This window comes from Paroedura picta, chromosome 9 (assembly GCF_049243985.1).
Source record: "Paroedura picta isolate Pp20150507F chromosome 9, Ppicta_v3.0, whole genome shotgun sequence".
Taxonomy (NCBI): Eukaryota; Metazoa; Chordata; class Lepidosauria; order Squamata; family Gekkonidae; genus Paroedura; species Paroedura picta.
The window spans coordinates 47,073,071-47,085,935 of record NC_135377.1 but is presented as its reverse complement, the minus strand read 5'-3'; the positions used below and the strand labels follow the sequence as shown (position 1 = coordinate 47,085,935).

The following is a 12,865-nucleotide window of genomic DNA, read 5'->3' as shown; positions in this document are numbered from 1 at the left end:
TTCAGGTAGAGAAAAGTGGCATATAAGAACCAACTCTTCTTCTTCCCATTGACAAGATAAAATCTTAAGTCTCGGGAAGGGAAGTATAGAAATTTAATTAATAAATAAACAAGATTATATGCTGTTTTGGCTGCAACAGACTGACATGTATATATATGGAAGTGGTTTGCTCATGATCTGCATCCATCAGGCCTTATTCCATAGAAATTGAAATCCCTACATTCAGATTTGACTTATATAAGCATTTCTGCCTAGATCAGAATGCTAAAACCAAAGCTTGGAAAATACAAAGGAAGGATTTAACTATTTCTGATGATGATGATGACTAGGCATGACCCATATTTTCAAAAGCTCCTTCCCAAATGTGAAACTTTATCTACCAGCACTTAAAACTTCAAGGCAACCTCTAAAACACTGTAAAACTGGATAAAACTGGCCAAGTACTATTGTGGCTCTTAGACTTAAGCCAATATATTTTGTGATAGTATGACTGAATCCTCATGTCTCAATCCCTTGCACAATGAAACAGGCACAAACAAACCCTTATGAAGTTGGGGTACATACCTCTTTTCTGTAATGATTGGCAGCATCCAAACTGTCAACAAGAATAGTATCTCCTAAGATCAATCCAAACACTGCAAAGTTAAACAGTGAGATTTCAATAATAAAATACCATGCTATCAACCATTATATAGCCCACTTTTTACATTTACATCAATACATGACATCTTGACATAGTATTTCAATAGAACTTCAAACAAGAATGGACAATATCCCCCCCAAATACCACATGGGAACAACCATGATAAATATATTATTAAGAAATACTAATGAATGAAATTCCAAAGTGATTATAGCCTAAAGAGAATCCTATTTTCTACTTAATGCCAGAAAGTATGAGTCAAATTATTATCTAAATATCTGGTTTAACTATCAGCTCTGTAAATTAATCACCAAGAAAGGATACTATTTCCAAAGATTTGTTGATTATTAATTGCCTAGCAACAACTCCCATCAAATATTAAAATATCATTAGGTATATTTTTACCTTTCACTGCAGACATTAGAGGCTTGTATCATTCAATATGTAAAGCGGACCCCTGTGTTAATAGTCACATTTCTGTTTACATATTTTGCCCTAATATTCCATAATTGTAGTAAATTAAAAATACATTAAAATGTGCTAGACTTTTCTCCCTGTATCTTTTTATATTATAAGATTTCAAATCCAGAAAAATGTGTATCATTTGCGTGTAATATGATTTCAAGTCTCTCTCCATAACGATTTACCTGTCTGGCAGTTTTCTTGGTGTTTTGGAAATTTTAGCAAGTCTCTGGCAAACACTGGATTTCCAAGAGGATTGAAACAGTTCCTTCCATTTCGCAAGTGAGGTAAAGGCCTGATTGAAAAGAAGTTTAAAGGTTACAGAGGGATAGATGTCATAATTTGTTGCACTCAAGACTGCAGATAGTCTTGTGGCATCTTAAAGAACACCATTAAGTAGATGAAATATTATTGAAAGAAATACCACAGTGGCATCAACACGTTTATTGTACATTTACCAGTCTTTATGGGCCTTCCTTCATAGACTGTTTACTAAATATAATGCCATGGAGTATTTCACCATCATCTGGACATTCTGCTGTGAATTAGCAAGTAGAGATACAATACTCAGCATGCTAACTAAAACCACATGAGGAAAAACTGATTAAGTTGCATAACATATCACTATCAGACCTCATGGGTGCAATCTTCCAAAAACTGTTCTTGAGCAATTTCTTTTCTTTTCAGTAGTGTTCATAGAAGAGAACCTTTTTGATTCCTAACCACACAGTACATAGAGTAGATTTGGTATTTACTGAATAATTTGAGACTCATATAGGAACCAAAACCTTTCAAAGCCACTTATAGTACAGAACTATCTCTGTGCATGAGAACACTACGCCATCACTAGTTCCTGTATGTCTGAGAGCCAAATTTCATGATGTTAGGGATCCATGATCAAATCCCTCAATGCCCAAGCAGTCACAGTGGTTCTGAGATGAAACAGGGACATGGACAGTGGGGTGGGGAGGCAGTTAGCTCTTCCCCTTACATTATTCCTTTGCTCAAAAATGGTGCAGATGCAAAAGTTCTACACATTTCAGCAGAGCATCTCTTTTACTGTTTAAAAAGAACCCATGCCTATGTAAATAGATGTATCTGGTACCACTTTGTCTAGCTTGGCTCTGTAAGAACCTAGGTTGAAAGTATATGCTTGGAAGAGTATTTGCAGAACTAAACTCAAATCTTATGCATGTTTATAGTGCAGTATGTACTGGGTAAATATGGACAGGATTGGGCTGTCAATCTATAAAAGACACATATAATGCAATTTCTCACTCACATAAAACTTACTAAAAAGAGAACTGAAATGTTCATTAAAATTGATTCTTAAACATAAAAAATTATTTAAATGATGACAAAGAACATTTTACCTTTTCCAGTCTGGAAGATTCTTCTTGTAAATAGAGTCAAGAGGCAATACCTGCTGACGGCCCTGAGTTTCATCAAAGATACGACGAGCAGCAGCAGTTGTCAGAGTGACTACACAGTCCATGTCACTTGCCAAATGCCATGAGATAACCTTTGCTGCTTCATTCTCTTCAATCTGTGCTAAGTGTGCAACCTGGTACATAAAATTTAAAACAACAAAGCTGAGCAGGTCAAAGTTTTCCAACTATCAGGCCAAGAATGCTCCTCCACGTTCAGTCCAGACTGAAGGATGGGATTTCAGCTTCAGCCTTGATTCATGATTATCTTTGTTAGGACTGCTGAAACCCCTGCACCTCCCCCCGCCCCCGCACTTTTTCATACCTTAAAAGGGGGCAAAAAGCTGCACAGGAAAGTGATTAAACACAGAGGCCATGATCTGCATTATCCATTAATGGACATGACAACAATGCAGAACTACCCTTGCAATGTTAATGGCAGCGTTTCCAACAATGGTTCTTTAATGCTGGTAATAAAAAGTATGGCAAAATGCAGATATGTCCAAAACTTAATGTATTTTGGCAAAAAGTTATTCAGTTGATATGCAATAATATACCACCGTACCCTAAGATAATTGTGTAAGGCTATTCAAAAAAGATTGGTTGTTGCTTCAGATTCTGAATCAGTCTTTATGTAGCCTACAGTTGCTAAAATGGTTATTGTGGTATCCTGGAACAAAACAAACTCCTTTTCTAGAAAATACTGTTTTATTAGTACTCAGAATCTAACCTTATTAACAAAACTAATACATTATGCACAAATAAATTTGTTAAACTGTTACTGATTTATTATGCACTGAAATTAAAAGTTATAAGGCAAGATGTATCTTTATGCTTTTTATGGATTGTTGAAACCACCCTTACACCCCCTTTTCTTTGTATTATGTTTTTATGCAGTGTAATGTGTGCAACCATTTCAATAAAAAAACTGCAAAATATATGTTTAATGAATCTTTATGTAGATGTGCAAGATCTTTCTCTATGAATTGCAAACAAGCTATTTTCTTATTTTGTTAGAAACACTTTGGTGGTATGAATTTAAGGAAAAAACGTGAATAGGAAAAGAGGTATGTGACAGACAGGGCCAAGTCCCTTTTATAAAACTGCCAATTCTCCTTTAACCTTGCTTGTATTACAGAAAGCTCTATCTCACAGTCTGGTCTTCAGACAGAATCAGATGATTGAGTGTGATTGCCAAGGGGAGCACACACTGGTTGTCAACTGCTAGAACTTAGCTTTCCTATGCAGGCGGGTGCTAACCAGCAAACGTGAGGGCTGTGGGTTATTAAGCTGCAGTAAAACCTAACTGAGAAACCTAAGGGCAATTTCTTAACTAGTTTGGCAAGTTTTGTTTTTTTTCTTTCTGAAAGGATTATTTAAAATGAAACCATTTCTTCAGTCTGAAAATCTGATGTATTGCTACAAATGTATAAACTTTAACCTTTAACACTGTCACTATTCTTTCACCTCAAAGGGAAATAAAGTTATTGTTTGTTCTTCGGTCTTCTTGGGTATCACAAGCAGCCAACATTATTTTGTCTTAATTACCAAGGCAGGAGAAAATTGAAGTGTACCTCCAAAAAACATTTGAGGAAGGTGGGACTATACTTTTAATCACTGGTATAATGTACTTCACAGGTAGTCAGCCTACAGAGAATTCACCAAGAATTTTTAGGCAAGTTTCTAAATAATTATCTGGCCACTCAGTAATTTGAATTTATCTTGTGAGGAGGATATGTGAAGGGAATCAAGTCCTCACATTTTCCAAAAATAAGTAACGGAATACTACAAAGAACATTTGTAAATATCTACACACTTTGCAACCCCGTTGGGTTTTTAAGAAAGAGACACTCAGAGATGGTTTGGCATGGGCTGCCTCCCTATCACAACATTGGTATTCCTTGGAGGTCTCCCATCCATATACTAGACAGGTCCAACCCTACTTGGTTTTCAAGATCTAGTGAGAAAAGGTTAGCCCAGGCTACCCAGGTCAGGGCAAACAAAGATACAGGCAGGTAGGTAGAAATATTAATTGCTCTGTACAGAATTAAGATATGCTTACTTTGCCTAAAACATCTTGGCTGCCTTTAGAATAGTTGGGAATTTCACATGTTCTTCTAGGTTGCTTTTTAATTTTTTCCTGCTCAGTTTTCTTCTGTTTCAGAAGACAGTCAATGTATTGTAGCTGAAAATTAAGACAGTAAAAATATATATTTTACTAGTATTACAGGTACTTAAAAAAAGCCTAGTTGTAATGAGTCTAATCACATGCTCAAGCAAGATCTTATTCCACCTTCTCTGGGTTTTGCCGCCATTGCGTCCCATCCCGTGCATAAGCGGTTTGCTTCGCTCCCCCCCCCCCCCCGTTTTCCATGTGGCCGAAATAGCTGTTTCGGCTGCCATGCATAATGGGCTTCACTTAAACAAAATGAATGACTCAGCTATCAAGAAAACATATATATACTCTGTATACTGGTTAATTCAACCAGAAGAATAAAATTTGCAAAAACTGCAGAATAAAATTAATTTGCAGATAGTGCAACCCCCTTATTTTATTTGTATATGAAATGCTATGTTAAATAATAGATTCATGTGAGTAGCTGTGTTAGTCTGAAACAGCAGAACAAAGTTTGAGGCCCATGGCACCTTTAAGACCAACAAACCTGAATAGAACTTTAAGGTACCACTGGACCCAAACTTTTAAAATGTCAAATAATGTTATAGTTGTAAGAAAGAAAATGGATTCTGACATTTCCAAATAACTACAAGTTTAATTGCGATTTTTCCATCATGGATATAAAAAAATTACTTAATTAGATAGCTTAAATATCGATTCGTGGCAGCTTCAAAGCACTGTTCATTTGCAATTAATACAAGAATCTGGAAGTTACCAGGGTATATGCTGGCAAACTGCCAGTTACTGGAATCATAGACAGGCATGTTCTGGTATGCCTCAAGTGAAAGTACTCTCCCTCCTGCTTTACACGTGACAATGGCCTTGTGTTGAAGTTGCACCTTGTGGTAAACTCTTTGGAGGAAAGTTATCATGTGGACAGATATCTGTTTGCGCTACCCTTAACACAGAAATCCCTCAAACAAGTTACTGCAAAACATTCCTTTTTGTCATTTGTAGTGATATGAACTAACAAATCAACTGTATTTGGCAGGATACAATACTGGACAAAAAGACTGTCATCAAGATATCTCTCTGCAGTGCCCATTTTGATAAATTAGGTCTTGAGCCTATGCTGCCATTTTGCAGCATGGACTGGAAAAGGAAAGAAGATGAAGTTTTAAAGGTTTTAAAGAGAAAAGAGGGGTCTGGAGGATCAGAGGTATTATTTCAAGCTCTTCCTCCAAGTTTGTTAGATTACCTAACTAGTCATGAAGTAAAGGTCTGTATGTTTTTAAAAAACATACTTCATTTAAAACTTTGGTATGACCATAACTTAACACAATATCTTTATTAGTACTCTGTAAAATGTTTTGATCACTAAGAAGAAAAGTAGCCATACAACATTTGTCTGTGGTAGCTCAATCTGCTCTTTTTTCAGTTCAGCCTTCAGATGGGCTTCTTTTGTTTTAGCTTCCTGAGCCTGACCTGAAACAACATATAAATCAGTGGACATTAGTTAAGGCTGGATAGAGGATAACTTCAAATATTCCTTACCTAATGAAACCAATACCAAGTGGCAATTTATAGCTCAGATCAAATAACAAAATCCATTCCATGGCAATAGGGCATACAGATAGATTCAAGGGGGTAGCTGTGTAGCAGAACAAAGTTTGAGTCCAATGGCAGCTTTAAAAACCAAAAACATTTTATTCAAGATGAGAGCTTTCATGACCACAGCAGTTACAAGACCACATACATGGGTAGAGAGTAGGTCATGGATTAGTACACAGGATAAGGAAGATACCCCTTTTATCTTTTTTTAGCCAGTTTGGTGTAGTGGTTAGGAATGCGGACTTCTAATCTGGCATGCCGGGTTCGATTGTGCACTCCCCCATGTGCAGCCAGCTGGGTGACCTTGGGCTTGCCACAGCACTGGTAAAACTGTTCTGACCGAGCAGTGATATCAGGGCTCTCTCAGCCTCACCCACCCCACAGGGTGTCTGTTGTGGGGAGAGGAAAGGGAAGGTGACTGTAAGCTGCTTTGAGCCTCCGTTGGGTAGAGAAAAGTGGCATATAAGAACCAGCTCTTCTTCTTCCTCATCTGGTAACCATCTTCCTTAAGTTCTCTACTTATATATTTATTCATCGATTTCTATGCTGCCCCTCTCGGTCACTCTCATTTCACGTGCATATGAAAGCTTACACCTTGGATAGTTCATATATTCAGTGGGGGCCCAATTTACACGGCTTAATTTATCCATATGATTTAGTATATTGGTAAATAACACAGAGAAAGGTTAGCATGAAGTCACCAGTGAACCTTTGTGCTTGAAATTTCCCCCCCAACTTCAGTAACAGAACTGGCTGCCAGAACACTGGACGGTATCCAATGAGCTGTCAGCAAATTTTCCTCATATTCCCTTCCATTTTAACGCCTGGACACAAATATTGTAGTCATGGGACCAAGGCAGAAAAAAAAATTAATATGTTGGGTGGAATGTATGTGGCTGCAATGAAGTGAGCAACTGGGCAAAATCACCCTGTCCCAGTTCTGAAAGCTGATTTTGCTCACTTCCCTCTCTCACTGCACTCTCCGGCAGTGGCCTTAGGTTGAGTACAAAGACACTTCAGGGGAGATGTGAAAATACATAATTCCATGTATGAAAATGGTGGTCTATAATAAAAAAATATATGAACAGCAATATTCTTACATTACTTACATTTTATTTCGGACAGAAGTTGATTAGCAGTATCAAACCATTTCCTGTAGGCGTTTATGGACTGAGCTAGATTGTCTCTCTGTTTTGTAAGTGTTGCCATCTGCTGTTGCATCTTAAAATCTACAGAGAAATTGAGATATTTTAGTACAACAGAGTCCAGTATTTTAGCTAAACATCACAATATACAAAATTAAATGATGCAATGATAGTTAATTAAGAGGTGGTAAGAAAAAAATCTTTATAAACATTATGATGGAAGACAGAAATTTTACAGCTCAGAAAAATATTAACAAAAAATATTAACAAAACAAAGCTAACCATTGTAAAACATGAAAGGAAGGTAGTAAGGTTCCAAATATCTTTTCAAAGTTGGTATGACTGGTTCAAACACAAGAATATATTCAGTACTATCTCTCCCTGGACTATTTTCTGCCAGGACGAGAGCCTGCAAAACAAATAAAACCATTTACATCATATTATCAAACATTTAATAATGTTCATCAAATCACACTTGTTGCAATAAGTATTTTGCAATGCCTCAATAAATAAAAATGCTAAACAATTTTTAAAAATTTGTTAAAAACACTCCTTGATAGCTCCTACCATTAATCTAATTTATCCTGCAATTTAAGGAATAGAAGAGCAGCTTCATCTTCCCAAAGCACATCATATTTTTACTGAATCTCCTATAAACACATAAAGGTAAAGGTAAAGGTAAAGGTATCCCCTCTGCAAGCACCGAGTCATGTCTGACCCTTGGGGAGACGCCCTCTAGAGTTTTCATGGCACACTCAATACGGGGTGGTTTGCCATTCCCTTCCCCAGTCATAAACACATATTAAGACACAATTCAGAAAAGGTGTACCTTGCACATGCTCTTGATAAAATGTTAATTATTATTCCTTGATAGTTTTTACTTAAGAATACTATGGAACAACACTGAAGTAACCCAAGTGATAAATATAGCATGAGAAACTCCCAAGGTTAAGTTAAAACTACTGCTGTTACCATGGAATCAGCCAGTAGATCCCAAGGGATCAATGGTGCTCCTAAGTGATAGAAGAGGAAATTCTCATTTGAAACACTGATATAAATATTGCCAGTTTGCAAATACTCAGCATGAACGAACAGTATGTGTGCTTTTAAGTACCAATGATTTCAGTAAGAGGTATTTCTAGTATATCTCCCTATATACTGGGCAACCAGGATGTTTGGTATAAAAATCTAATAATATAATAAATAAAAAACAATGAATAATAAGTTGACAGAGGAGGAAGTAAGAAAGATCCTGTTAGCTTGCTAGCAACGTCAACCTAAGCTTTGCTTGTTTCTTCTCTGTCAGCAGTTATTTGGACTGGGTGTGACAAGAGGCACAAGCTGAGGAAGAGAAAAAAGGAGCCAAGATACTAGAGCTCAGGGACATCCAATGAAACTATTGGGCAGTAGGCTTAGGATGGATGAAAGGAAATACTACTTTACACAGAGAATGATTAACATGTGGAATTCGCTGCTAGAGGATGTCATGATGGCCACAGGAATAAACAGTTTTAAACAGGCCTTAGATTAATGGAGGACAAGTCTATCAATGGCTAATAGCCATGGTGATTAAGGGGAACCTCCATATTGTTGTTGTTAGGTGCGAAGTCGTGTCCGAACCACCGTGACCCCATGGACAATGATCCTCCAGGCCTTCCTGTTCTCTACCACTCCCCGGAGTCCATTTAAGCTAGCACTGACTGCTTAGGGCCCATTATGCACGGGGGGATAGCGCACATTCGGGGTGGAATGGTGGTGACTAAATAACGCATGGAGCCGGTAACGCATGGAGCCGGCTGCAACCGGCCCCAGATTCGGTGCATGTCGCCAAAAAAACCGTGTTAGTGAAACGCGGAAGAAAGCACAGCTTCCGGGTGACCAGGGCACAACCAGAAGTGGTGCCGGGGTCACCGCGTGCATAATCGGTTACTCTGGGTTTTGCCGCCATTGCATTCCGTCCCATGCATAAGCGGTTTGCTTCGCTTCTTCCCTCTCCACATTTTCCATGTGACCTGAAATTGCCGTTTCGGCGGCCATGCATAATGGGCCTAAGTGACTCCATCCAGCCACCTCATTCTCTGTCGTCCCCTTCTTCTTTTGCCCTCAATCGCTCCCATTATTAGGCTCTTCTCTAAGGAGTCCTTCCTTCTCATGAGGTGGCCAAAGTATTTGAGTTTCATCTTCAGGATCTGGCATTCTAAGGACCATATTCTAAGGACCATATTAAGATGCACTTCTGAATTCTTCTGAATTCCATAGCCAGGAGGCAACATCAGGGAGAGGATTTGGCCTCTATGCCCTGTTGTAGACTGTTTAGAGGAAACATTTGGCCACTGTGAGAGACAGAATGCTGGACTAGATGGACTACTGGTCTGATCCAGCAGGGCTCCTCCTATATTCTTAAGGACCTTTTGGCCTTCAGTTTGCAGCTTATACCCTGAAAAGCCCAGCCTGAGGCACATGTTTTTTCAGTTTGCTTTTTTAACTTCAATAATTTTTTTAGTTTTCTGTAAACTATTTTAGACATTTTAAGAACAAAGTAACACAGAAATTTATAAATAAATACAACATCTTTTCAAAAGGTAAATATACTTTTATTTCAAGTGAATAAAGGAAAATTGATAATTTAGAGGAAAAACTAAGAAGTGATACAGGTGTAAATATGATACAAAACTAGCAATTTTGAAAATCTTAGAAACTTAAACTGATTGTTATCTTCTATGTACATACGTACGTATGTATGTATGTCCCACCTTCCCGGAAACTGCCAGCCCAAGGCGGCTCACAGTAAAACAATAAAAACATAATCCGATGGAAGACTTACCTCGATTTCAACAATTCCTTTGTGAAATGGAAACTCAACTGTACTAGTTTTACCCTGAAATAGTGGAATATCTGCATCTTTTCCACTGGAGCTTTCAATTTTAGCAATGATTGTTCCATCTAAGTCACTCCCAGTACAGTTTTTGTATTTATCCTTAAATTAAAAAAAACAAACAAACAACAAAATTAAATATTTAAAGTGATTCTTAATCACAATATATTTTAAGGCTGAACACAGTACATTTACTTATTCTGTGTGTACACAATTTGTTTTCACATCAAACCTGAATTGTCCTTAGAAGCTAAATATTTTGGTCATATGATGGGAAGGCAAGAGTCATTGGAATGCTAGGAAAAGTTGGCAGCAGGAAAGAGGAAGATCCAACATGAGATGGATGGACTCAGTCAAGAAAGCCACAGCCCTCAGTATGCAAGGTCTGAGCAAGGCTGTTAACAATAGGACATTCTGGAAGTAATTAAACCATAGGGTTGCAATGTCAGAAGCAATTTGACAGCATGTAACACACACATTTTGGAATAGCCCAAATATGATAAGATATGAATGCATCTTGGAAATGTCCAAGAGTAGTTACTGCAAAACAGTCTTTGAATTGCTGAATTCAAAATCCAATTTAGCAACTGGACCCAACTTTTCAAAAGGAAAATTGGGGGACACTGCTTATTTAGTCAGGGCAATTCAAAGAGAAATTCAGGGGACCTGTAAAGGCATTTTCTGAACAAGTAACTCTGAAAAAACAGTCCCCTCTCTTTTTAAATATTAATATCAATTAACTTGAAACACCAGTTTTAATTTTTAGCATATCTTATTGCATATCTTCTCACTTGAGTGTTGCATTAATGTGGCATACTTTACCTGCACAGATACAGATGCATAGATGTGGTAGTATATCAAACTATTATATTATGCAAGATTATGTCAAAGCTACTACAACTTGAATTATTAAATAGGAGCATTAATAAGTGAGACTGATTAAATAGCTCTTTCAGATAACTGGCAGACATGATATATCAAACTGAATGAAAAATTTGCAACAGTCTGCAAACTAGAAAATACAAAAATTCAGTTGTCTCTTCAAGGCTAACATATTCTGGCCATTTGTAAAGCTGAAGCATATTGATTTAAATATGAACATTTTTGAGATTTTATTAATTACAGGGCAATTGTGGGGCACAGCAAAAATAATCCCCCCAGTAGATTGGACATTTAGAATTTAATGATAACATTCAGAAGGAATAACCTAACGGCTTATTGCTACTATTATGGCTGCATTTATAAGTGGAATAACTCATTTGTGCATCTTCGTTCAGAATAAAAATGAAGTAACCAGCTGGAAGGAAAACAGTAAAAGTAACAACAATTAACTATTTACAGCACCTTGTCTTAAATGCTTACAATGCAAATTAATCACTAATTACCACTATAATGAGGCTCAAGTCCTTGACAAGCGTCCGGCTGGCAACAGAGTCAACATTAGAGACTACAGGAGTATGTGGCAGAGTTAGTGGCATCAATTGTGCTGGTTCATTAGGCAATACTTCAACTATAATCTTGAGAAAAAAATATCATAAGCACATGCAGACTCCATTTCTATTTGTTTTCTTCTTATTCCTAAATGAACAGTGATCAACAGCAATTAAACAGAAGCAACCTAGTAAAAGGTAAAAACTGAAGGACAGCCTTAAATATAAACACTAACCTAACTCATATTTAGTTGTGGTGGTGTTTGGTTTCTGTGTCATTGGTGGTAGCTGACAACCATATGGATCGGACACGAATATGGCAAAAGATACTTCAGCAATATTTATAACTCAGAACCATTACGTCAACTTCTACATTTGTTCTCTTATTTCTTTCATAACAAGCAAGGTATCTTTTGTCAAGAATGTGTAGTATCGCTTTCGTCTTAACCCTATGAAAGGTTAACATTTGGGTCTACGGAGAAGCATCAGCTTCTTTGGAATGCCATCTGGAGTGTTACCAGTTTTTAACCATTGAATCATGTGGGATGTTAGAGCAGAAACAAACATAGGAGATGCTAAGTACTATAAAACTCGGAGATGTCTCACTCATTAAAAAACATGTGACTAATCCATGTTTAAGCAGATGTTATTTTCACCCTTCCTCTTATGCCGCGCTTATAGAGGAGGTGGAACGGATTGATGTAACATCTGTTTTCTACTTCTGTTAAACTCCAAGCTCAAACCCAGCATTAGATGTGTTCCACATCAACAATATCAATGTTTGCTTATAAACTGGCAAAAAATTTCTATCATCATGTAAACAAGAAAAACATCATCTATAACAAAATAACTTTTACACAATTTTACACGTTATTTGAAAAGCAAACCTGTTCGCTGCTAAGTATGTTCATTTTGTCAATGGCAAAAGCAAACTGGATGCTGTATGTGCCCACTTGCTCTGGAACCATTTTGTCCCTAAATGTCAAATATTGAACTTTAGTGAGAAATTGCAACTAAGTATTGACATCCACTAATTCTCTTGGCTATTAAATGAAGCATTTTATCTTCCCCCTATGAATTATGTTTATTGTTTCATCTGATAAAAAGCAGCACTCTGTGTACTGAAAAGCTTTAAGTGTCATGTGCTTCAAACATC

At 37.2% G+C, this 12,865-nt stretch overlaps 1 protein-coding gene across 2 annotated transcripts in view; it reads right to left on the bottom strand.

Moving 5' to 3' along the window:
* SMCHD1 (structural maintenance of chromosomes flexible hinge domain containing 1) overlaps window positions 1-12,865 on the bottom strand; it is a 90,691-nt gene that overhangs the window by 13,606 nt on the left and 64,220 nt on the right. Inside the window, exons 35-44 of one of the 2 annotated variants that reach the window (XM_077352659.1) lie at window positions 12,597-12,684; window positions 11,665-11,796; window positions 10,229-10,381; window positions 7,687-7,813; window positions 7,369-7,488; window positions 6,051-6,133; window positions 4,595-4,717; window positions 2,479-2,669; window positions 1,291-1,400; window positions 565-635 (exon numbers count right to left, since the gene is read on the bottom strand). In XM_077352659.1, coding sequence (XP_077208774.1) covers window positions 565-635; window positions 1,291-1,400; window positions 2,479-2,669; window positions 4,595-4,717; window positions 6,051-6,133; window positions 7,369-7,488; window positions 7,687-7,813; window positions 10,229-10,381; window positions 11,665-11,796; window positions 12,597-12,684 — 1,198 coding nt within the window. Of the gene's footprint in view, window positions 1-564; window positions 636-1,290; window positions 1,401-2,478; window positions 2,670-4,594; window positions 4,718-6,047; window positions 6,134-7,368; window positions 7,489-7,686; window positions 7,814-10,228; window positions 10,382-11,664; window positions 11,797-12,596; window positions 12,685-12,865 lie in introns of both variants that reach the window. The other variant, XM_077352658.1, reaches the window with a different exon arrangement.